Genomic DNA, 25,864 nt, shown 5'->3' on the forward strand with positions numbered 1-25,864 from the left:
TCCAGCTCGATGGTAATCTGAACCAAGCAAGATGAGGCCGCGACACTTTCTATTCACTTCGCTGATCCTGGCTGCCTTCCTGGCGGGGGGCTCTTGGGCTCAGCGCCCAGAAATCACCACTCGGGTCGCAAACGCAGAAGGTAAGCCCAGGCTGCTTCGCAGGGTGTTTTTCCTTCCCGGGAGCAGCAGAGAAGTCCGGCTGAGGTTTCCCTCCCGGGGGCGGGGGGGACGCTTCTGCTGCCGCGCAGCTGCCGCTCGGTCAGGACGTTCGGCGGAAGAGTTGTTTGCCGGGGACAGCAAAGTGGGGTTAGAGCGGAGCTGCGAGACTTGTCCACCTTTAATGCTTTTTGGCTCTTTCTGCTGTCTTGTCAGGTGTTATCAGTAGCACAGAGGGAATGCGGGAGAGGGGGGTGACAGCTGAGATGAGTTTAGCTTTCTGAAATACTTTGGGAGTTTGACACTGGCTGTTATGTTAAAGTTTTTTTGTTGTTTTGTTTCGCTCTCCTCTGCAATGATTTTCGTGTCAGGATGTGTCAGAAAACGATTATCTTCTCATGACATTAATTGCTACCGTGTCTTGGGTTTATTTATTTTAATTTTAAGTGGTTGCTGCGGGTTCTTGATACTTCGTGTAATTAGTAGTAGGGGTCTTGCAAAGGTGTCCTTCGAATGTAGATGGAAGAAAGTGTGCAGGCAGCTGTGAAATGCCACGAGGTGGTATTTTCTGAATATGTGCTCAATGACCTGGCTTGCTTTTGATGCCAAACCAGAAATGAGCAACCTCAGCTCTGTGTGCTCTCATGTGTCCCATATGGGGTCAGGATGTGAAAGTGGTACCCTTAGCACAGACCATGGGAGCCTCCTAGGAAGGCTGCTGGTGGGTGGCAAGGGGAGCCTGGGCTGGGAGGGCACTGCAGCAGGGCTGCCTGCTGACTCTGGCTTTTCCACTTTTTCCCAGACTGCCCTGTGGACCTGTTCTTTGTCCTGGACACCTCAGAGAGTGTTGCCCTGAGGGTGAAGCCCTTTGGTGACCTGGTTGCTCAGGTGAAAGATTTCACCAACCGGTTCATTGACAAGCTGACAAACAGGTACACCTCCCCAGGCTTTTCACAGGCTGCTTTAGGGCAGGAGCCTGGTGCCAGGTGGGATGCTGAGCTCACTTTGCCTGCCTGCCCACCCGCGGAGGGAGAGGAGGGAAAGCAGGATGCCGGGGAGGGGGCTGAGGGTGTCTCCTCCCTCTCATGGACTGCAGCCGCCCCCTTCTCGCTCTGTCCCTGCCCAGGCCAGCAATGTGTCAGCAGGGTTGCCTGCACCCGCCCTCAGAAAAGGGCTTCTCAGCCCCACCACCTCCAGATGGCTTGGCTGGCTTGGTGGTTGTTCTGTAGTGTCAAAGTGATGCTCACCCCCGTGCCACTGGCTGCTCAGGCTCAGAACAACCTCTGTCCTTGGCAAGCAGCAGGGCACCTTCAACGTTAAATCCAGCACTCCGCAGAGCAACCTGCATTCCCCAAGACAGCCTGTATCACTGAACCCAGCTTTGGGAACCTCTGTGGAGTGCTCTTTATCCACCTCAATGCCCAGCCCCTTATCTGCCCCTTCCCCACACATCCATGATGCTACCACCCCAGGTCTGGGCCTGGCTTTCCCAGGGTGAGAGCACCCAGGGGACCAGATCCTGGAGAAGGAAGACGTTGGGAAGAGCTAGAAGTAAAGACCATGGCTCACCTGCTTGCAGGAGGTCCAGGGATGAAGGGGAATGCCAGGAGTCCTGAAGACACCTGGTCCCAGTCCTAGAGACAATGGGACATGTATGCTAGCGCCCAAAGGGGCACCATGGGGATATCTCGGTGCTGCACAAGCTGGAGAGGTAAGGCCCCTATCTCAAGACAGGTGGGAGGTGGTTAGCAGCTCATCTGCCCATTGTCCAGGCAGCAGAGCTACTTTACAAGGCATTGAGTGACCAGGATCCTCATCAATGCAGCATTACTGTCTCCTAAGAAAGGCAATAGGCTCTGCCCAGAGCCCCTGCTGCATGCAGACAGATAGATGGACCTTCTGAGCCCACCCTAAACACCTCTGTGCTCACCCTGTCACGCTCTACCTGTTCTGGAGACATCTCCCTGCAAGCTACCACTCTGTACACAGTGCATGCCAGGCACCTACAACATGTGCAGCATGGTTGGCTTGGCTGATGGCAAAGCAGCCAACAGTGGGGGTGTGGGGGAGCATTAGGTAACGCTTGAGAGAGAAGATGAGCTTGGGGAACTAAGGGAGATATGCAACCCCATCCCTTTGGGACTGGTCCCAGCATCCTGAAAAGACCCTGTCTGAGGCACTGGCCAAAGCACAGGGAGTTGTGATGCCCCTGTCCCAGAATGTCACAGGTACAGGTTGTATCATCACATAGGACAGAACTTCAAGACACACTCATCCCTCTCCAAGTGAGAGCATCTGTCAGAGAGAGGAATCCTCCTTTCATTTTAACACATCTGCCAGTGGAAAACTCACTACCATCCTGGGTGGAGTGTATTGCTGGTTACCTGCCTCACACATAAACACTTGGCTATCTAGCTCAGCACCTCCAGCTCAGCTCCAGCCACTGTAGCCTGATACCTCTTCAGGAAGGCTCTCTGCCAAACTCTCTGACCCTTGTGGACACCCAGCAGCTGCACTTCTTTGCCTTCCCACCTGCTGGACAAACCACCCTGCTCCCATGGCTGGGTTTTGCAAGTGAAGCACACCCCAGCCTTGCAGGAGAGCTGGGAGCCCTAGCAAAGCCCTGCAATGCTTGGCAGGACGTTTACATTTGATGTGGCAGGCTGGTGCATGTGAGGTAGATGAAGGTCCTGAAGGTGCATGTCCTGTTGTGTCCTTGCAGGTACTACCGCTGTGACCGCAACCTGGTGTGGAATGCTGGGGCACTGCACTATAGTGACGAGGTTGTGCTCATCAAGAGCCTCACTGCCATGCCCCGAGGCCGGGACGAGCTGAAGAACCGTGTCTCAGCTGTGAACTACATTGGGAAGGGCACCTACACTGACTGTGCCATAAAGAGAGGCATTGAAGAGCTGCTCATCAGGTAAGGCAGATGGGCTGGCATGGGTAGAGGAGGTGATACTGGTGGTGGAGGCTGCAGTGGAGTTTGGGAGCTTCTTGGTTCAAGCATCCCTGTGCAGAGCTGCTGTGGGGGTGGGAGAGGAGGTCATCTGGGCACAAAATGAGTGTGAAGGTGGCAAACTGCTAGTGCTCCAATTTTGCTGGACAAGGCATGCCATGACCATACTGTGGCACACTGCCTAAGGTGAGTGTCCAGAGGTGCCCAAGAAACTGCTTTCCAGCTAAATTGGTTAAATCCTTGCAATGTTAATTCCTGCATTTAAACCTTTTACAGTGGCTCCCATCACAAGGAGAATAAATACCTGATTGTGGTGACTGATGGACACCCCTTGGAAGGTTATAAGGAGCCCTGTGGAGGGCTGGATGATGCCGCCAATGAAGCCAAACACCTGGGGATCAAAGTGTTCTCCGTTGCCATCTCCCCTAACCACCTGGTAGGTAGGAACTGTGCAGTAAGGCTACCTGCAGGGGTCCCAAGTGAAACCTCAAGAACCTCAGCATGGAAAGGAAGACTCTGAGTGGCCCTCAGGAACCCTCCTTCCTCTGAGGATGAAAGTCCCCAGGGTGTTCTCTTGGGACAGATCCTGCACAGACGCCTGGAGATCTCACTCTGCCCTCTCTACCCCCAACCCTAGGACCAGCGGCTCAACATCATCGCCACAGACCATGCCTACCGCCGCAACTTCACTGCCACCAGCCTGAAGCCAACCCGGGAGCTTGACGTGGAGGAAACCATCAACACCATCATTGACATGATTGTGAGTGCCACCTACCCCCTCCCCAGATCACCCTCTTCCCAGGCTCCCCTGTCCCTTTCAAACCCCCTCTCTCTGTTTTCTTGTTTTGCAGAAACTTAACACAGAGCAATCGGTAAGTGTCTCCTGGAGCCCCGCTCCACCCTGGTCCTGTGCCTGAGCCCATCACCTATGGGTCACCCACAGACAAACAGGGACATGGTGGCACAGCTCTGCCCTGCAGGCATCCCCTGCCTGGCCCTTGCCAGCCTGGGGGAGCTTCCCCCAAGCAGGGTGTTCTCTGACCCTGGTGCTGTCTGCTGCCTTTAATGCTGTGTTCTCCTTCTCTCTGGACAGTGCTGCTCTTTTGAGTGCCAGGTGAGTTGGACTTTTGAGACTGTGTCCCCTTCCCCACATGTCCATGGCCTGAGGCTGGGTCTATTTGGCTGGTCTAACTCATACCTCTCTCCCACAGCCTCCCCGAGGGCTGCCTGGACCTCCTGGTGACCCAGGCAATGAGGTGAGGCACCAGTTGTGGCAATGCTGCAGGATGAGAATGGTGGGAGAGGGCTCACTGGGGATGCTCACTGATGGAGCATGGATCCTCAGCATCTCACCACTATGCCATAGGGAGATGGCTGAGAACTCACCACCTTGCTCCCATGCACCCAGCACCATCCACTTCCCATACCCCTGGAACATTGCCACTACCACCCTCCTTACACTTCTTTCAGCAGATCATTGTTCTGTTCCTGGGGATGATGGGCTAACTTTATTTCTGTCCTGTATTGCAGGGAGAAAGAGGCAAGCCAGGTCTTCCCGGCCAGAAGGGAGAAGCTGGAGACCCAGTAAGTAAGGACTGTCCCTGATGACTCTGCAGAGGGGCTATTTTTCGGCCACCTCTGGTCAGACCTCATGGGCACATCCTTACCAACTCTTCTGCATCACCTTGTTTCCATGGGTTCATGGCCAGCTGTGCCCCTCTGCTGTGCTGCTGAGCAGTGTCTCCTGGTGGGCAGTGGAGTGGCAGCCTCCTCTGTTGCTACAAGGCTTCCTTGTTCTTCACCCAAAATAGCCTTTGGTCCTGGAGGACATGTCTCTGACTCATGTATGCCAGCCCAGGGGTGGACTCTGGGCTCCCTCCCACGTCCTCTGACATGACAAGCACAGCAGTGTTACAGGGGAACCTTTGGTAAATACTAAGCTAATAACATGAGGAAACTATTTCCCTCCTCCTCCCCGAATTTTCACTAGGTACACTTGTTTTTGGGAGGTGTATTTCTCCACACATGTGAGTGTGCAGTTACTCAGTTTGTGCATTTCCACTCAGGAAGCCCCATGTCAGGCACACACAGAGTTCTCCTTCTTGAGTGTTTTGTGCCCTTCCCTGTCATCCTGGATGATGTGTCCCCGGGCACCAACTTTCCCTCTCCCCTAGGAAAGGCTGGAGGTGAAGGCAGGTGCCCTATGCCTTCCATGATCATCCTGTGCTCCCAGACCAGATTAATGAGGAACATGGTTAGGGAGATCCTCCTGAGGGAGGGTGTAGTGGCTAGGGCCCCGAGCCCATATCTAAAGCCTGGAGAAAAGCTGCCTTATGGCTGTGGTGGTGACATTACCTACCTCTGTAACACCGTGTTTCTATCCTCTAGGGCAGGCCAGGGGACATGGGACCTGTTGGCTACCAAGGAATGAAGGTATGTGGGTCTGCAGGGTCAGACACAAGCATGCTTCCTAGATGGACCACAGGCTTTGTGCTGCAAGTGTTCTAACTCTCATTTTTCTCTCTTCTTTCATTTCTAGGGTGACAAAGGAAGTCGGGGAGATAAGGTGAGGACAGCAGGCAGCTTGCAGGGAGATCTCTGTGTCCACCTGCTTGGTTATCCTGAGCTGCCCCTGCAGCTGCATGGTGTTGGGGTCTATGCATCTGTCCCTCCTGCCAGCACTGCTTGTGCCAGGAGCAGGCATCTGACAGGATCAGCCAGTTTGCAGCTGACACAGCCTTGGGGATCAGGCAAGCACCATGCAGTGAGCACAGCTAGGCAGAATGGAGGAGACTAATGCCTGCACCCTCAGACTGAGCTGGCATGGGTCCACAGAGTGGTGGCAGATGGATCTCTTCTGTATGGGAGCCTAACATTTCTCTCCTTCCCTTGACAGGGCTCGAGAGGAGCCAAAGGAGCCAAGGTCAGTCTCTGATTTTGCACCATTTATTCTTTCTGGTTGATGCCTGGGGGCAGAAGGGTCTTTGAAAATCACTTCTTGATAGTCCCTGCTCTTCCTTTCAGGGTGAGAAAGGCAGGCGTGGAATTGACGGCATTGATGGCATGAAGGTAAATCTCCACTCCAAGGTCCTCAATTAGGTCTGGGCTTACTAAGGACCATGGCTTTTGCCCAGACACCCTGCTAAAACCATTGTGTGCTCTCAGAATGAAAGCAGTGTCCCACGTGGGGCAGTGGAGGCCCCTTTCTGCAGGGCCACTCACCTGCCAGCTGGGGACAGGGTTGGGATGTCCCTTCCAGCATTCTGGGATGATGGTGAGGTCTTCCCACGGGCACACTCACTGAGACCCCTGCTTTGTCTGACAGGGTGAAGCTGGATACCCAGGGTTACCTGGCTGCAAAGGCTCACCTGGATTTGACGTATGTACCCTCTGGGTTCTCCTTGCTTATGAATGTATCCACACAGCAAGTCTGCCACAATGGTGTGTGGAAACAGGGAGCTCTTCAAGAAGGAGAGCTGTGGGAGGGAGTTGCTGCGCTCAGAAATTTCCCTCTAGACATGCAGTGCTCATCCTTAAGCAAGGCACCTTAGGATTGTCCTGGGGCAGTCTGGAAGCCACCTTCTGCTGCACAGGGCTGCCTGGAAGGCAGCACACTGGGGGAGCATTTGACTGGAGGCTGCTCAGCACAGGGAACTTGACAAGAAAGACCTCAGTGCCAGATAGACAAGCCAAGGCGTTACCAATGTCAGCATGCTGTGACCAGCCACCCAGAAAATGTTGGAGGTTTTGGAGGGCTCTAGAAAGCATCATTCTTACTGTGTTTCTCCAGTTTATCTGCCTTTTTCCGTGTTCTCAGGATGATATGTCAGTGGTGGCACCAGCATCACTGCAGTCCAGTCACAGCAGCACAGCAACCAACTTCTCTGCCATTTTCCTCTGAGCCGCAGAAGCACATTTAGATTTTAACAGTGTTTCAGCAGCGTGGCCGCAGCACTGCTTGCATGGTGCGACAGTACAATGTTACTCCTGTGTGACACGCTCCCTGTGTCACTCCTGAGAACATGTCTGTTCTGCTGGGGAGCTGCAGGCCATGATGCTGGGATGTTTGGTCCATGCCCAATTTCCTGCAGACTGATACCTTGGTTTGATTTTCAGTGATGCTGCCTTTATTTTCAACAGGGAGCTCAAGGCCCACCTGGACCAAAGGGAGATCCTGGTGCTTATGGACCCAAGGGAGGAAAGGTGAGCCTCTATGCCCAGCCTTGTGTGGAAGGAAGACTGCTGGAACCCCTCTCCTGTAAGCAGGAGAGGTGGCAACCAACTCATTGCTGGCCTCTTTGCATTGCTTGGGGTCAAGCCTATGCCTGGGGATGCTGCCTATGACCCACTGTAAAATCTGGCTGGTGTAACTCCCACTCTGCCCAAGGTTAGAAGGTGCCCATAAGCCTGACATAAGCAGCCCTGAGATATTGTGTGGCTACTATGAAAAGGTGGCTCACAGTGGGCAGATGGAATGTGGAGGATGGATCTGCTGGGGATGGGGAGCTATGTGGGAAGAAACTACAGGCCAGAAAGGGGCTTGGGGAGCACTGGGGCTCCTGATGGACTCTGCTCTGAAATCTCCTGCTGGACACTGGATACGGTCTTGAGAGTGCTTTGTGTCCTTATGAAGGGGGAGCCTGGGGATGACGGAAAACCTGGCCGACAAGGGATCCCTGGCAGCCCTGGAGAGAAGGTGTGTTACACCCTCATGTGTGGCCATCCTCTGCCCTCTGTGAGAGGGTGAGGTCCCCTGCACCATCCTTGGCTTTGAAGCAGAGCTTGCTCTAAGCTCTGCAATCACACAGGGCTTTACTCCAAAACCTGCTAACTTGTCTCGTTGCACCCATGTGGCTTGCTCACCCAGGGCATGCCTGGAAACCGGGGCGAGCCTGGACCAGCAGGAGAGACGGGCGATGAGGTGAGGTCTCTGCCCATGCCCATGATGTCCCCTGTTCATGCTTGCTGGCCATCTCCACCACTTGACTACCAATGTCATTTCTCCACAGGGTGCTCCAGGTGCGGATGGTCCTCCTGGAGAACGGGTAAGTGAGTGCACCCCTGCCAGGCACCATGCCAGCAGGGCATGGGCAGGGGCTGGTACCCTCCAGAGGAGAAGTGCTGGGGGTGAGCCCACTCAGAGGTGGGCAATGAGGGAGGGCATTGCTGCTACTAGGGCCAGGTCTTGACTTTGTATTCCCACCATCTTCTTGCAGGGCAGCAATGGAGAAAGAGGTCCCCCAGGCTCGCCAGGTGACCGTGGGCCAAGAGGAGAGCCGGTAACTGCCCCTGTGGAGTGATTCTCAGCATGTGCTTGTGAATGGAGCTTGCTTGGCAGCCAAGGAATAGAAATAGCTGCCTGGTGGCTAACTCAGCCAGCCTGCAGGCCAGCAGGCAAACACAGTGCCTTTACCTTCCAGACTGTGAGTGACCTGCCATTGTTCCCCGGTGATAGCCCCTTTATGCTGTCAGCTTATCACCAAACAGCCCAAGCCCAGAGGAGAGCATGCCCAGCAAGCCAAGAGCAGATGGAGAGTAGTAAGTCCTTGCCTGGTGGCTGCAAAAACAGTTGATGGAGAGTGAAAAGGCAAGGCATTTTCCTCTAGGTGCTGGGAGGCTACATGAGATAGTGGTGGCTCAGGAAGGAAGGCACAAGTGCCATCAGTGGCAGGGCAGCATGCATGGGTGCAGACAGGAAGGAGAATGTTTCCCTCCCCTTTCAGGTGGGAGTGACTAGAAAAGTATTTTTCCAGCCTGCTGGGGGTGAGTCACCAAGTATGAGCATGGGAGGGACAGCCAGGAGCCCTTGGCAGGCCAGGACAAACATGTGGCAAGCGGCAGAAGTGCCACACATGTTGGGGAGGGACAAGAGGTGGTGCTACGAAGGGTGGGGCATCAGGAGCCAGAGTGTCCAGCAGCATCCTAGTGGTGGCTGGCTGTGTTCTGGCAGTGCTGGGTGGCCCCACCACACCACTCTTCCCATGTCCCCACAGTGAGGACAGCTGGTGGCCACCACTAGCTCACAGATGGACCAGTATTCCACCCTGGAGAGGTGGCAGCTCTGGTAGAGGGCTGCTGGCAGGCTCCCCATCCTTGTTTGCCACTTGGGGAACAGTCACGCACGTGGTATGCGGGACAGATGTGCGTGGGAGATGAAGTGTCCTGGAGTCACATTGTTCAGCAGATGATGGACTGTTTCCTTCCAAGCTTTAGTTTAAGGACAAGGTTGTGTAGCCTCCATAAAATGTCTCCACTTGTGCTCAGTGCCTTTTGGAGGTTGTATTTTGTATTTATGGTTTGTCTTGGGCATCTGGAAGCTTCTAGCTTTAAACAACAGCTTTGCTGTGCCAAGCTTTCAACAGATTTCCTTGAAGTTTCAAGTCAGGTGCAACTGTCATGGGATGTTTCTGAACACCACCTTTCACTGCAGGCTCAGGGCTGCCTGACCCCATATCCCACATCTGCAGGCAGAGCAGCACCTCACAGGAAGATACTTGTCTTGTAGCACTTGGTGCTGGCTGACCTCAAGCATGGCTTGGCTGTAGGGTGTAAAGCTCTGGGCTTGGCTGTCCTGCAGCCCTGTAAAGGGCGATGATCCACTTTGCAGAGGGAAAGACTTTCCTCTGAATTATCAGGAACTTGCAGCAAGCCCTAGGCATACCAAGATGGGGTCTGTGCCTCCTGGCTCTCCTTTTGCCTGCCTGTCACCCCTGGACATGGGTCTAGACAAGGTAGGTGCCCTGGAGCCAGCCTGAGTCTAGCAGACCTGCTGCCCTGATAGGATGTAGGTCTGCTGGACTGGTGGAAGGCTGTCCAAGGGCACGTAACGCCATTGGTTGAACAAAAGTGTAACTGACCTATGTCCAAGCCTTGGGCAATTCCTTCTGTTGGAGCTGCTGAGGAGCAAAACCACCCAGACCCAGGTTTTCCAGGCTCTCCTGGGCTGTCAATTCCTTGCAAACAGCCTTAACCTGGCTCAGGGTGCTGTGTGTTAGCAAAAATAGAGGAAAGATCATCAACAGTGAGAGGTGAGAACATCCCTCTCCATCTGCTAGGTCATTCCCTTGGAAATCCCTTTAGCTTTGCAGGGCCAGCAGGCTGGAGAAAGAGGGGGTGGAAGAAGGAGCCTTCTATCCTGGAGTCTCTGCCCATGGATGGGCACAGTAGCTCCTCTCCATGCAGACTGTCCAGGGCAGGAACCACTCTAGAAAAGCAGCCATGGTTGCAGACTATGGCTGGGAAAAGCCATTACATAGTTTGGGGCCAAAGCCAGGTGTGTGTATCTGCAGAAGCCTTGCAAGATGGATCTCTCAAAGCATTTGCTTTTCTGGCACAAAATAGGATGAAACTTGTCACCCAGAAGCAAGCACTCCTCTCCTTCAGAAGGTCTTCCTCTCAGGGCTATTCCTCTTAGGGCTATCTTTTCAGCTTCAAGGTGCTCATGCTAGCCTGTCTTTCTCTCCTCACATCTCTGATAGTTTCCTGTCCAACTGCTGAATCTACCTCAAAAGCCTCCCTGTTTGGGTGACTGCATTTCTAACCAGCATGTGCATCCATCCCTGCTCCCCATTGCATGCACCAGTCTTTGCACCCTATGCTTGTCCCTCTTTGAGTTTCTCATGCCCTCTATGTGCGTTTTCAGGGAGAGCCTGGACCACCTGGTGACCAAGGGCGGGAAGGACCCCTCGGACCTCCTGGTGACCCGGTAAGAGTTTGGATTAACCTCTTGGATTCCAGGTGGAAGTGGTTGAGGCAGCAAGGTGAGTCAGGTGAGGGCTTAACTGATGCTGCATTTTGAGGCAAGTTCTGAGCATCTTCCAGACCAGATAGCAAAGCAGGTAAAGAGGAATGGAGATTTCAAGGAGAACCAAGAATATAAATAGGGATAAAAAAATGGAGACTTGTCTGGTGAGCTGGGGACAGAGCAACCTTCATGCCATTTCCCAGTCCCATGGAAACAGAAGTCAACATGTCTGACAGATTCGGAATCTGGCAAGTGCAAGCAGCAGCAATGCACAAAATGTTCAGGCTTAGGGCCAGATGCTGCTCACCTCAGTCAAGGGAATCAACGAGACATACTACATCAGTGAGCAGAGCATGATGGGGCCCCAGTGGTGTCCCTGACACCCTTGGCATCTGTAGAAACAGTCTGTCCCAAAGTCTACTTGCTGCAAGGTCTGGCACTCCTGGTCTGGGGTCTGCTTGTTCTCATGTGACTCAAGGAGCAGAGCTCAGACCCCAAGGGCTTTCTGGAGAGCAGAGCTGGGTATCTCCAGCCTAAGGAAGGCTTCCACCTCCTGCACAATTAAAGGATCTTTCTTCCCAAATATGTATCCAGCTCCCAGCTGATAACTCTAGGTCTGGAGGTGTTGCTGAGTTGATCTTCCATGATGATAGTACTGATTGCAATGGCCAACAGGTTCTTTGCACCTGAGCAAATATGCTTTGACATCACTCTTGGATGGGGCTCTGTGGGACAACTCCCCTCCTACCCATACCACCAGAGTTTCGTTAGAGCCCAAGATGCCAGCAAGTATTGTGATAAAGATTCCCACACTGGTGGAGCAGTACTTCCACAAGGAGCAAAGCATGGAGACCAGCATGTGGACAAAGATGAGACAGCTTTTGAACTCCTTTATGGTTGACCAAGTGTTGAAGAGCCCTGCAGGAGATTCAAAGGGGCCATTGTTGTACTCATGTTATCCCCTGCTGACTTGCACCGTACTGCAGCCTGGGGAGTCTGTCTTGTATTGGTGTGTGTAATGGAGAAGGTGAAAGGACTGGAGCTCCTCAGCTCCATGTGGTAGATGTTCATTCCAAGTTCGAGGCAGGAGAAAGACTTCACAGAAGAAGACAGAGTTAACATGGAGATTTGTTGCAAGCCTGGGAGCTGAAGTTGTGCAAACATAGTGAGGAGCCACACTGCAATAGATCCTACCTCCAGCTGGCATTCACTGGTGGGAAGAAGAAGAAAGGAAAAAGAACAGTCTTCCTGTTGTCCCTGAGCTTGTGGGACACCAGTTTTCCCTCCCCAGCACTGAACTGGAGTCAAATCTCTGAGAGGGAAGCAGTTCTGATACCTCTCCTGACCAGAGACTGCCCCAGTACCTTCACCACTCCAGGGAAATTTCAGCAGCATTTGCAAATCAAAGACATTTTTCCATAAGTTGAAAAAGAATGCTTTTGCTTGGCCAAATTAAAAATGTGTGTAATTTGGCTTGGGCAAGAGGAGGATTTTGGCAAACACAATTATTTTTCAAGGCATGTTATCTGCAGACTCTGACTCTTGGAGTGTGTTTCTCTTGGCAAGAGGAAAGGGCTCCTGCTAACCTGGGACTCCCTTTCATCCTCTTTTTATCTAAGAGAAGCTAAAAGTTGACATTTTTTCCCCCTGATCTTCATAGGCAGGCTTAGTGGTGACTGTCTCTTCCTGGCCATAGTACTCATCCCTCCTGTGGTTCTTGTCTCACCCAGAAAGGCAGTGGACACAGAACTGTTAAAGATTTCCCAACCCAACATCCTGCAGCTTCGTAAACTCTGGCAGGGCCATGAGGGATTCATACTGTGTGCTGCAGTGAGGACATGTATGGCTGGTGTGAGCCAAGGGTGTCATGAATCCAGCCTTGGCTGATGTGAAATGATCATGAGTTCTTGTCCCTCCCTCCAAGCTTCCTTTCTTCTGGGCTTTTGTGCAAAAATAAGGTCATGTGCCTTTGTGCAGTTCAATGCTCTGCTGCTGCACTCTGTAATTTCCAGTTCTCTGTACCCACATGTGCACCTTTCCCTGGGAGAAGGGTACGTGCAATGTGCATGGATGTTTGGGACACGGTTTTTTCCAGCTGCTGTCCAGAGAAGAGGAGCACAGAAGGCAGCTGGAAGGCATTTCCACTTCCTCAGCTTTTGGGTGGTGAGGAATATCTATAAAGCTGGGCCAGGCTGAGCCACCACACTGAGACAGCTTGTAAAAACCTCAGAGGTGCTACTGATACACTGAAAACCTGGAAGAAGCTCTTGGGCATGCTCCTGTGCAGTGCTGAGCCCCAGGTACCACTGAGCAAGTGCTGCCTTCCACCCAGCCTGTTTTCATGTGACTTGCCAAAGGAAACATTTCTGAGGTCAGGAGTCTTGAACTGTTAGGCCCTCTGCCTGCAGCAGCAGCGCTGGAGAGGCCAGCTGCTGAGCCGTCACTCAGTCCCACCACAGCTTGCTCTCTGTTGTCTCCATCACCTGGAAACTGGTGGCATGTGAGATCACCTGGCTCCATGTGAGACACTACCTTGGCCTGAGTACTTGGACCTGTGAGCAATAGCATCAGTACCCAATCATTGCTCAGCCAGTTTCCTGGCAAGTAAATCTTGCAAAAGGCTGTTGCCTCCTGGCAAAAGGTGAAGAGTCTCCCTTGGACAACTGCCAGAGCTCTTAGAGGCAAAAATATCTCCTCCCACCTCACATCTTGTCTCTGACTGTCTCTGGCCAGTCCTGCAGCTGACAAAGTGAGCAGTCTCTGTCCAGATGGGATGTGGCAGAGTGACAGCTTTGGTCTGTTGCAATACACACTGCCAGGGCTCTGCAGCCTCCTAAGGTCAGAAATTCTCTGGAGATATAAAAGGGCCTCCACCAGCCTGGCTGCAGCACAGACATGTCCAAGCTTCCTATGAGGAAGGCTTTTGTAGAGAGAGGTCTGTGTCACTTTTAGGCTTCACCAAGGACCTATCTCTGCCCCAGTGGTGCTACTGTCACAGCTGATGAGATGCCACTGTGCAACCAGCTGTGCTTTGCTGATACAAAGCATCATCCTTGCCTCCCAGCTCCTCTTCTTCACCAGATCCTCTGAGGTGATGGAGGCTGCTCTGCTTGGAGCAAGCTCTGCTTGGAGGCTGCTCAACCCTGCAGGCCAGCTGCCACTGGAAGCATGTGGTGTTCAACCCACGCCTGCACCGTCACAGCTTGGCCCAGAAAGCTTTTTCTTTTGGCTTGTGCTCCACAGGGTTCTGGCCAGGGCTGTCTCCAGCAGGGCTTTGCAAAAACAGCAGGGCATAAGGAACTGTGAGAAGCCTTAGGGAACCTGCTGCAGTATGCAGGGAAAGGTAAGGGGACAGAGGAGGAGCCAGGCACAGCTCCTGAAACATCTCCCCAGCTGTGTTAGCCTCCATCAATAGGACCTTTCTTGTGAAGCTGGCCAAGGCAGAGGTGACTCACTGATGGCTGTGAGGTGCAAGGCACGAGGTTGATGCCTCCACCCACCACAGCACAGAATGAAGGGACCAGCTCTTTAGGGTATGAGCAGCACCAAGATAAATTCCCTGTTGTGAGATCTCTTTGTGTTTCCCTAGGGTGAGGTTGGACCCCCAGGACCCAAGGGCTACAGAGGAGATGATGGCCCCCGTGGCAACGAGGTCAGTGCTTCTTCATCACTACATCTTCTGGGAGGCAAGAATGAAGGGAAGACCATGAGGTGCTGCCCGTTAGGGCCATTCCCAAATCCCTCAGAACTTGGAAAACTTTTGTAGCTACAAACTCAAACTCAAGTGCTATCTTCCTGGCAGACACATCCTTTTTTTTTTTTATGGGTCCTTAAAGCCATAGCTGCCTTTTTCTTCACCTTCCAGAGGCTGCTTCATGGAGAGTGTATAAGCTGCACCACAACCCATGTGGCTTCCCATCACAGAAACTAGGGGAGCTGCTCTCTGGGAGCAACCAGCTGAATCTGCTATCAGATTCAATTACAAGGACAGGGAGCAAGCTGAATCCCAAGCCTAGATGTGGGATTTGCATTGATTTTGTATGAGTAAAATACCTCCATGATGAGCTTGTGATGGTAGGTGGTTCCCTCAAAAGGCATCATCTTCCCAACTCAAAGGATGGCTTGCAATGGTTGACTGCTGCTTCTGTTCCCTCTAGGGCCCAAAGGGATTGCCTGGAGCACCTGGGCTGCCTGGAGACCCTGGCCTGAGAGGAGAAAGAGTGAGTGGTATTTGTTTGGGGTATTGTATGCTGTGTAGAAAGGATGAGAGGATGGTCCCACACAGCATGATCCAGCTCAGGAAGAAAAGAAATTACATTCATATGCAGCTGAGATGTTGGGGAAACGTGCAACTAGCCTGGTTTTGAATGTGCATCAGGCTCAAAGAGATGTATTTTGGGATGTACTTTCCAGCAACATAGATCTGATACATCCCAGTCTGCTGGCAAACATACTTCCAGTCTTTAAGAGGGGCAGTGTGACTCTTCTCTCTGGCTGTGCAGGTCACACCCAAGGCAGATGGCTTTTTCACCTGCCTACACCACTACCCAACCCATCAGCTGCATGGTTTTTGCACAAGTATTTTGCTGTAGAGATAAACTATTGAAGGAGGACAGGATCCTGCTCCTGTGCTATCTAAGGGGTATGCTTTTCATTATCTCACCTCTTTGTTCTTTCTTTTCCAGGGGGAAGATGGCCCTCCTGGGAATGGCACAATCGGATTCACAGGTGCCCCGGTAAGACTTTTGTAGTGCTTTGAAGCTGTAAGGTCATTATTTCTGCTTCTCTGACCTAACCTGCTTCCTTTTATTCCTCCCCAGGGGCAGCCAGGAGACAGAGGTGACCCTGGCATTAATGTAAGTGTGACGCTTCCTCATACGCCCAACACAAATTATTCTGGCCAGTGCTTTGGCTCAGCTGCATGGTGATATGAGCTCCCTGAAGCAGCCTGCTCCTCCAAAGCCCCCTGCTTCCTTCTGCTCACTTCTACTTGCAGAGGATTCTCATGGTGTCCCCCTATGGTGCAGTAACACCCAAAGTCAGCAGCCTGGGCTGAGTGCTCTCTGATGCAGTCCTGAAGCCAGAGTTTGGGGTTGGGAGCACCACCCAGAGGGAACTGGAGGGTGCTGTAACAGTGAAAGTCACCCAACAAGCTCCCTCCTTGAGTAGCACTGCAATTTGATGCCAGGGAGCCCATGGCCTTCCTCCTGGTCTTGAACCATCTCTCAAAAGGTCACTGCATGCCAGCACCAACTTCACCATGCTGACAACAGCTGTTCATATAGGAGTCTCTTCTGTACAATTTTTCAGGGAACAAAAGGCTATGTTGGTCCTAAAGGTGATGAAGGAGAAGCTGGAGACCCTGGCAATGACGTGAGTCATGTTTATAAATCTGAATCTTCTTTCTCTGTGAGCCCAGAGCAGGAGCTTCGGGCTGGGTCTCTAACTCTACCTTGCGTGTGGGTCAGAACAAGTCAGACTTTGTAAGTCTGCCAATGCCTTCTGTTGCTGAGCAGTGTCTGATGGCAAGTGGAGTTCTCTCCAGATGTTCATTTTGTGTCCTCCTGCTTATGGCTAGAAAACCTCCTGATCTGTTGAGGTGGCTATCATCTCTGCAAGGTTTGGTATGCTTCCAGACAGCATGAATGGTTGTACCTGTGCTGCATCTCTGTACAGTGAAGTCAGATTTTCCCACTGTCTGTCTCAGTCCTCCCAAGTCCTAACTTACTTGGTTGGGTACAGCAATCACAGATATGATGGTTGTGGTTAAACAGGGCTCAGCAGACACCTGGAGGGGAAGATGCTGCACGCTGGCACAAAGATTGGTGGATTTTTCTCTTTGTTTTTATTCCAGAACCCAGTCCCTGGCCCCAGGGGGATAAAAGGAGCAAAGGGCCACAGAGGACCTGAAGGCCGCCCGGTAAGTAAGGAGCCTGCCAGGGACTGACTTAGTGTTTCAGTTCATGCTGAGTCTCCGCTTCCTTGTACTGCTTCACGTTGGCCTGAAGGCTACACAAGAGGCATCTTCCAAGCCAATGACATCCATCATCCAGCCCTCCCTCCCTCCTCTGGGTGCTGTAGGGCCAGTGTCACACATGAAGTGTGTGCTTGTTCCCTGAATCAAGGGCTTGCCTTCCCACCTCAGTGGGCACAGCACTCATGGCAGTGAGTTTCCCTCCTCCCATGCTTATGTAGCCTCAGGGCTTTGTGCAAGCAAGCAGCTGTACCTGCTCAAAGCCCTGTGCAGGGGCCAGCAACTGGGAAGCCAAAGGACTTTTCCAGGTTCTGTATTACTTAGCAAGGTATTGGCAGAGTATACTGCAGATAGGACTGGCTGCTCTTGTAACTGCTCTCTCTACACTTCTGTTTCACAGGGACCGCCAGGACCTGTGGGGCCTCCAGGACCAGATGTGAGTGGGACAGGATCAGAACACTTCTTGCTTGCTTGATCTGAGCTTTTCATGCCTTGCATGATGGCATCTGGGAGGGGGTCACAGCTAGGAGACCCTCATGCTCTTGGGCTGGATGATGACTGCCCCCATTACACTCCCAGTGAATGTCACTGGCCAGATTTCCTTCATGCCAGTCCACTTGCACATCACTCATTTCCAGATCAGGACCTATTTTGAGGGCACAAAGCAGCAGGGGTGGTGGTGATGGGCACCACCTGGGAGCCAGAAAGCTGCCTTACTTGTTATTCAAATGTTTCTTTACCTCTCTGTTCAGGAATGTGAAATCTTGGACATCATCATGAAGATGTGCTGTGAGTATCCCTGTACCACTGCTCCCATCCTGCTCAGCTCCTTGCTGAGTGGAAGGTAGCTGCTTTTTGTCTGGCCCTTAGTGAGCAGGGCCATCCCCAGGCAGCATGCAGAGGGATGCCATGGGCATCGTTCCCCTCCAAGAGTCACAATTAAGTCAGCGAGTGAGGGTGAAAGGCTGACATCATCCCTGCAGCTGACACAGTAACCCAAAAGAAGCACATCTTCTGCACTTTGCTGTCCCTTCTTTTGACCCAGGGACTTCCAGCTTGATCTCTAGAGTAGGTCGTGGAACTGTGTCTCACTTGTGTACACGTTTCAGATGGGTTGGCTGCCTGTGTCTCTGTACACACATATTTACCCTTCAGGGAAAATACAACCAGAGTTGTGCAAAATCTTTGCATAGACCGTTTCACAACAGGATTTTTTCTCAAACTGCAGTGCCTGATGTTCTCTTTTGGGAAAGGGAGGACCTTTTCTGGGGTGTCTAGCTGTGGAGAGCAGCAGTACACACGTGCTGCAAAGGGTTTCTGGCCCGTGACCAGTAATGAAGCGCTGGAAGGACACAGGGTACTTAGGGAACTGAGCCTGAGCTCCATACTTTAGCGATTTACTTAATCCCCTCAGGATTAGCTTTTATTTTTATTTAAATAAGAATGCATCAGCATGTATTTAAGTAAGAATACATGCAGAGCTCCAGACTGGGGCACCACAATCTGAAACAGAAGCAAGATATGGATATTTCAAATGTGAGGGAAACCTCTATGAGCTTGAATTGTCCAGACCAAGTGTCTTTGGGTTTGCAGAAAGACAAAACTGCAGTTTGTGTTAGTGTGTGAAAAACCCTCGTATCAAGCATTTTAATGGTCTTTTTTTTTCCTCTTTCCCTTCTTCTCCAGCTTGCTGTGGTGAGTATTACTTGGCCAAGTTGCTCTGAAAACATTTGTTAGCCCTTCTCCTTGCTTGCACCCCTGCCATTCCCTGCTCCCTGGCTTCTGCTGTAGAGACATGGTGAGAGCCCAGGAGGGAGGAGCAAGCATGAGCAAGGCAGGGGATGGCAGCGAACTCTCGGCGAGGGTGCTGCATGGATTTGAAGACTGCTGTGGCTGGGTCCTACAACTGGAAAACTGTTGCTGAGGTGGCCTTAGCTGGAAAACTGGAGGTAGATTTTCTCCACCCTTTTTGCAGCTCAAAGTCACGCCAGTCCAGGCACACTGTGGATCCAGCTCTGCCCTCCTTCTTCCAAATCCCGTGCTGTCCCAATGGGTTGGATTTGCAGTCCAAAAGCTTGAAGGAAGAGCCAAGGGCACATGATGTCCTTCAGGCATAGGAAAAGAGAGGAGCGAGCTGAGTCAGCCTGCTCCAACCCACCAGTGTCACCTCTGTCCTTCTGGGCTGGGTGAATGGAAGAAGTGAGAAGGCTTGTGAGGAAATGGATTTTGGAACAGCTGCTGGATATCTTAAGGGTAGTTGCAGCTTGGAAATGCTACATGTCTTATAAGGGGCACTGAGCAAAATGCAAATGGAAAAAATGGTGAACCATCTCTCAAGTCTCCTACACAGCTATTCTGCTGCTTTAATTTATACCATGCTTTGGGGGTAGACAGGGCACCCACCATGGTCAGGACTAACAACAGATATCAGTTGCTTGCTTTGGAATGTCTGCTCTCAGTGAGTTGCTCAGGCAGAAAACACAAACCCCTCCCCTCCTATGCCTTGCTGCAGAGTGTACCTGCGGTCCTGTCGACCTCCTCTTCGTGTTGGACAGCTCAGAGAGCATTGGCCTGCAGAACTTCCAGATTGCCAAGGACTTCATCATCAAAGTCATTGACCGCCTGAGCAAGGATGAGCGTGTGAAGGTGAGATTTCCACTGAGTGCTGGCACACACTTATGTGCACTCATTTATTTTTCACTGCAAGTAAACAAGTGTGGGGGGGGTGGGGTTTGTGTGGTGTGTGTGTGAGCCTCCAGAAAGATTAGATTCAAGTCTGTAACTGGAATAGGTCTGGATTCCTCACAGATTAAAAAAGTGATGGAGATGAGACAGCCATTTCCCCAAAATAGTGACATTTCACTCTTTCTGGACAAAGGAACTCTGCCTGCTGTGGCTGTGAACTATTCTTCCACACCCTAGAGCAGATGCTTCATAAAGCTTTTGCCTTACCAGTCAGTTTCTTTTTTGTCACAATGAGCATTTCAAATGGCTGGAGTAGACAACACATGAAGTGTGTGGCAACTTCCCTTAGCTCCCTGACAGCCAGCCCCCCAGGCACCCTTGTCTGCCCCCAAGCTTGGGGTTAGGCTGCCAGTTAAGCACACACTAAAAAGGACCACCTTTGCAGCCCAAAACCACAATATTGTTCCTGTAGTGAGTCTTCCAGTCTGAAGAGGGACACAAACACTTACTCTCCTAACTCTTCCCTGGTAGCCCACTGTGCATGGGAAATTTAGTTTACCTCTGTGATTTGGAAGTGATGTTTGTGCTCTAAAGCCTCAATGACCAGCAAAGAGCTGTGTAACAAGCAGAAAGGCTATTACTGTGCAGCAAAGCCACTGCAGTGGAAGAAAAACAGAAGTTTTGAAGAAAGCATCTATTCCTTGCCACCCGCCATACCCAGTTGCTTATGTTGAGACCATCGAGCTGGAAAACCTGGGTTTGGGTCTTGTTTCATTGGCTCACAGAACTGATCCCCATGTACATCCACTCCTGTTGGGGTTCCTTCTGCCAGGAATAGGCTGAGGAGAGGTAGCAAATCCCATCATGAAGGCATTCAGTACAAACAGTCAGCAGGATTTCTGAGCTCTCCAGGGCTTCCTGGGTTGTCTGACTTGGGTATTTCTGGGTATCTGATGCCAACAGGTTTCTGTTTTTCCCAACAGTTTGAAGCTGGAGAGTCCCGTGTGGGTGTTGTGCAGTACAGTCATGACAACACACAGGAGCTGGTGGCCATGGGCGATGCCAACATAGACAACATCGGGGCACTCAAACAGTGAGTTTGTGGAATCTTGACACATCATGGAAAGAGCTGATCCAGGGACACTTCCCATCTTCCATCTCCAGTTCAACAGCTCCTGCCACTAGAAGGACGCTAGGTCTTTAGTGGAAAGTAGTTTGTGGTGTTGTAAGGCCAAGGAGCTTGTCAGTTTTCCACCTAGAGCCCCCTGCAGGGATTTTTGCCTGCTTCAGAGCTACAGGTTCAATGGGGCTCCTTCCATATGCATAGGGTAGGGCTTGCAGTCTCTCTGGTGTCTGTGCTTGTAGGGCAGTCAAGAACCTGAAATGGATAGCTGGGGGGACCTTCACTGGAGAAGCCCTGCAGTTCACCAAGGAGAACCTGCTGCGGAGATTCACCTCTGACAAGCGTGTGGCCATCGTCATCACAGACGGACGTTCTGACACACTGAGGGATCCTACCCCGCTCAACTCGCTGTGTGATGTCACCCCGGTAAGGCCGCAGGGAAAGGGCCCTACCCCTAGGGAACCACCATACAGTAGCTGTGCAGGTACAGAGCAGTGCAGCTTCTCTGGAGGTCTCCGTGTCTTTGGTACCCAAGGCTATGGCAGGGGGGACATAGGTCACTAGACGCACTCTCACAAAGTGACAGATGTTCATGTTCTTGAATGAATTAGGTGATGAATGCATCCAGTGATGGACTGTAACCTCCCTGCAGGTGGTTTCCCTTGGAATAGGAGACATTTTCCGGAACCCTCCAAATCCAGATCACCTGAATGACATTGCTTGTTTAAGCAGACCGACCAGACCAGGACTGTCCATTCAAAGGGATAACTATGCTGAGCTCCTGGATGACACTTTCTTGCAGAACATCACCTCGTATGTCTGCCAAGGTGGGTGAAAGTTGGTGGGAAGCAATAAGGAAAGTAGTGAGGATTGCCTCAGCCAAAGAGTGAGGACTGCAGACTGCTGTCCCTTGCTTTCCCCCAGTCATGCTTTTAAGCAGGTGCTGAGGCAAGAGAACAAAGTTCAAGGTTTAGTAAAAAAAGGGACAAGAATGGACATCTTGGGTCTCAGAATGATTTGCAGACAAGTCCAGGTCCTTTTTTGCTGCAGGGAATGCCTGCCCTCAGCATTCTGGGGGACATTGTGATGTTGACCTGCTGGAAGGCAGCTCCAGGGAGAAGGACCTTTGAGTTCTGGTGGAAAATAAATTATTCACGGGGCAGAAATGTGCTCTTGTGATCAGGAAGGTCAACAGTAGCCTGAGGTGCATTGAGAAGAGTGAGGCCAGCAGATCAAGGGAGGTTCTTGACCCTGTCTACTCTGCCCTAGTGAGACCACATCTGAAGTATTATGTCCACTTTGGGGCTCCCCGGTTTAAGAGGTACAGGGATATACTAGAGAGAGTCCAATAGAAGCCTACAAACATGATTAAAGGACTGGAACATCTCTTATAATGAAAGTCTGAGAGACCTGGAGCAGTTTACTCTGGAAAAGAGAAGACTTACAGGGGATCTTACTCATGTTTACAAATATCTGAAGGGTGGGTGTCAAGAAGAGGCCAGTCTCTTTTCAAAGGTGTCCTGTGATAGGACAAGGCATAATGAATACAGACTGGAGCACAGAAAGTCCCATCTCAACATGAGGAAAAATATCTTTGCTGTGAGGGTGATGGAGCACTGTAACAGGCTGCTCAGAGAGGTTGTGGAGTCTCTTCTGGAGACTTTCAAGACTCATCTAGATGCATTCCTGTGTGACTGGCTGTAGATGATCCTGTTTTGGCAGGGGGGTTAGACTTGATGATCTCCAGAGGTCCTTTCCAACTCCTACCATTCTATGATTCTATCATTTTTTCAAGCACACAGCTCTGCTCTTTCTGGTGCACATATATAGTCATTGCACAGCACCTTGCACCATGTGGCTGTGACCAATATGAGCGTTTGTTCCTTCTATGGCTCCATGGGAAGATACAGGAGAAATAATTGTCCTGAGTGATCTTGTGACCTTACTCTTTCTAATTCTCTTAACAGAGAAGAAATGTCCAGATTACACCTGTCCAAGTGAGTATTGACTCCTTGTGCCTCACGAGGGTGTTATGAGTTCTGTGGTGGGAGGAGTGGGAGTTTGTGTTTGTGGGAATGCACAGCTTGGGGACTTTCCACAACAGGGAGGCTACTGAGCTGGAGAAGTGAGCAAGACTTGTCAGACACTCACATGGTTTCTTAAATACACACCAGCCCAAAGCACCTGGGCAAAAAGCCTAGACAGTTGTTTTTCTGGTATCTCAAACTCTGAAAGGAGACTGTGAGATTTTAGACCTCATGGAGTTAGCTTAGGTAGGTAATTGAGATCAATTGCTATGGGGTGGTAGCAGAGACATTTGAGAAGGTGCTTGAAAAGTGGTTCCCCAGATGTGCAAGGACAGCTCTGTATTAAAGCAACAAGAGTCACTGCCTTATCTAAGTGACTTTGTTGTATACCAAAGAAAAGGGAGAATGAAAGGGTCAAAGGGCAAGTGTAGGATGACGCTGAGGTTGGGGAAACCAAGCTAGCAAAAACTCAGAGTAAGGATTTCCTAAATCTGGCAAGGCACAAAGTCTGTGTGACAGCAGCTTTCCTGGGAAGTGGCAGGAGGAGAAATACAGCATAACGAGCCCTGGGCCTTTCCCCTTGCAGTCACCTTCGAGGGGCTGGCAGATATCACACTGCTGGTGGACAGCTCCACCAGCGTGGGGAGCAAGAACTTTGAGACCACCAAGAAGTTCGTGAAGCGGTTGGCAGAGCGGTTTCTGGAGGCCGGCAAGCCTGCTGATGACTCCGTGCGCATCTCAGTGGTCCAGTACAGCGGCAGGAACCAGCAGAAAGTGGAGGCTCAGTTCCAGCACAACTACACCATCGTCGCCAAAGCGATCGACAACATGGAGTACATCAACGATGCCACGGACGTCAACGCCGCCCTGCGGTACGTCACAGGCCTGTACCAGCGGTCCTCCCGTGCTGCTGCAAAGAAGAGGGTGCTGGTGTTTTCTGATGGCAACTCCCAAGGGATCACTCCAAGAGCCATTGAGAGGGCCGTGCAAGAAGCTCAGCAGGCTGGCATCGAGATCTATGTGCTGGCAGTGGGCAACCGAGCCAATGAGCCCAACATCCGTGTCCTGGTCACAGGGAAGAGTGCAGATTACGATGTGGTCTATGGGGAGCGCCACCTCTTCCGTGTGCCGGACTACACTTCTCTGCTGCGTGGCGTCTTCTACCAAACTGTCTCCAGGAAGATAGCTGTTGACTGAGCATCTGGATGGATTTCTGTCAATGCCATGCCTGCTTCTGTGTCACCTTAAAATGAAAACCAACCAACAAAAAGTGTATTTAATGGTATTCTTGACCAACCTGAGGAATTTGTCTATGCCAACAACCATAGTCCCACAGCCTGGCTGTGCATAGTCCCCTTCCTTCTTCCCCTGCTTTGACATCTGTATTTCTGTTCTGTTAGCCTCAAACTTCCCTCCCTGCCCATGACTGCCTCTGCCTCCCCACAAGAGGCAAACACGAGCACCCCTAGCAATAAGCTGCCAGAACACCAATAGCAACCTCTCATCCCACTTTTTGTTGCCAAGAAAGAATCAGGATGAGGAATTTTGTACCACTATCAGCCAGCCTGTTCTCTTAAGGATGATCATGTTTCAGATGCAGGTCTTTTTATGCCTTTGTTTTTTTCACACATCAGCTGAGCACTTGCCCAGGTCACAATGGTCTGAACCCAACGCTGTGCTTCAAGTGACACATTCAACCCTTCAGCAAGATTTGAGAGGGGATCATTGTCACGGCTGGCAAGTTTGGTTCCTATGTCCTGTGCTTGTGGGGGAAGGAATGAACTGCATTACCCAAGCCAGGTGGAACTATCTCTAGCCTTCAGTGCTATGGGTTGAGGCACTGATTTCCCAGGGCTGGAGTGGAGGTGGGTGGTAGAACATCCCCCAGTGCTTACACTCCCATTCAAGGCAGGGAGGCTAGGCACTGACCAAATGAAAGATGGACAGCAGCCACTGGGGAGGGGGGAAACCATAGAAAAAAAGCTGCATAACTGCACTCCTTCACTAACTGATCTCATGGTCCTACAGTGAAACCAGGAACCTCATGAATAACCTGATGACTTGCATTATAGTCCAAGGCCCATGCTGGAAAAACCTGAGCCCAGTTAGTGGGATTCTTTACTAATTATATTTTTTTTAATTTTACTTTTTTGAAAAGTGCCAAGCTGTCTAACTCCCAGCAGCCTCTCTGGGATTACCATTTCTGGAGGACTGTCTAAGAGTTAGGCACTTAGGCCCCAGGGAAACCCACTAACTGTACTATGTATTGAATTAGGGCCTCAGCTACAGCCCAGCAAAGACAAGGGAAAGGCTGCCATTATCTGCCAGGGTCTTTGACTCACACCCTATAGATGTGCTGACAAAGGTGCTATCACTACATGTCTAATGCAGGCCCTTGGTGTTTACACAGTTTCCAGGACCACGCTGAAGCTGTGGTTTGGCTGGGTGAGATTTTGTTTCAGCGCTTCCATTGGTGCTCTTGCTAAGAATTCATGCGCTTCTGAGAAATCAACCGTGTCTGCCAGGTACTGGCACCCCACACTCCTTACTTTGTAACCAAAACCCCATTGTACAAGTTAGTTTTGTTTTATGCCTGTGTTTTACTAAAATTGTTCACTTTTTGGAAGTTTATTGAATAAATTGTTTTCCACAGGCTCGTTGGGAGTTTGTCTGCCTTGAATGCCAAAGGGCTCTGAATGGTCAAAAAGTCACTCAATAGAAGAGGTTGCTGGGATCTGGGAGGACTGTCAGAACTTCTCACTTAAAACTCTAAGTGTAGAAGAAAGAAAGGTCTATTACTTTTGCATCCCAACTCTGCCTCTTACTGACTGCAAAGGATTTGAGATATAAAAATTTTATGAGAAGAGAGCTGAGCTCTTAAAGAATGGAAAACGCTTAGGCAGCTTCTATTTGCCTTTTGATTGCAAAAAAACCCAAACCACCCCAAACATCTACATAGGTAGGTACCATTGTTTCTGGAAGACCAGGAGCAGAGGGATGGTGATCGTCAGATAAAGAGGTAAGCTGCATTTGCTTTCTGCTTAGGTTCAGCATGTGAGGATGCTACTCTGCAGACAAGACTAGTGGCTGAGGTATCAATCATCTCATCCAGCTTTGTCAGGCTCAGTGCTCCCCAAACTTTTGTTTCACTTCTTACGGCAACTCTGAAGGGCGCCTGTCTCTGGGGAAGATCCAA

At 51.2% G+C, this 25,864-nt stretch overlaps 1 protein-coding gene across 1 annotated transcript; it reads left to right on the top strand.

Annotated features, from left to right (window-relative positions):
- On the top strand, positions 1–24,789 carry COL6A1 (collagen type VI alpha 1 chain). The gene is made up of 35 exons (XM_009900449.2): positions 1–140; positions 959–1,088; positions 2,879–3,079; positions 3,392–3,551; positions 3,753–3,875; positions 3,967–3,987; positions 4,209–4,229; positions 4,327–4,371; positions 4,646–4,699; positions 5,504–5,548; positions 5,655–5,681; positions 6,012–6,038; positions 6,140–6,184; positions 6,441–6,494; positions 7,256–7,318; positions 7,749–7,811; positions 7,983–8,036; positions 8,125–8,160; positions 8,332–8,394; positions 10,758–10,820; positions 14,449–14,511; positions 15,017–15,079; positions 15,545–15,595; positions 15,680–15,715; positions 16,170–16,232; positions 16,714–16,779; positions 17,234–17,269; positions 17,586–17,622; positions 18,520–18,528; positions 19,346–19,479; positions 20,502–20,611; positions 20,884–21,067; positions 21,294–21,468; positions 22,609–22,638; positions 23,255–24,789. The coding sequence occupies exons 1-35, from the start codon at positions 32–34 to the stop codon at positions 23,863–23,865; spliced, it is 3,072 nt and encodes a 1,023-aa protein (XP_009898751.2). The 5' UTR covers positions 1–31; the 3' UTR covers positions 23,866–24,789.
- Positions 24,790–25,864: the final 1,075 nt, after the last annotated feature.

The sequence above is a fragment of the Dryobates pubescens genome, chromosome 2 (assembly GCF_014839835.1).
Source record: "Dryobates pubescens isolate bDryPub1 chromosome 2, bDryPub1.pri, whole genome shotgun sequence".
NCBI lineage: Eukaryota > Metazoa > Chordata > Aves > Piciformes > Picidae > Dryobates > Dryobates pubescens.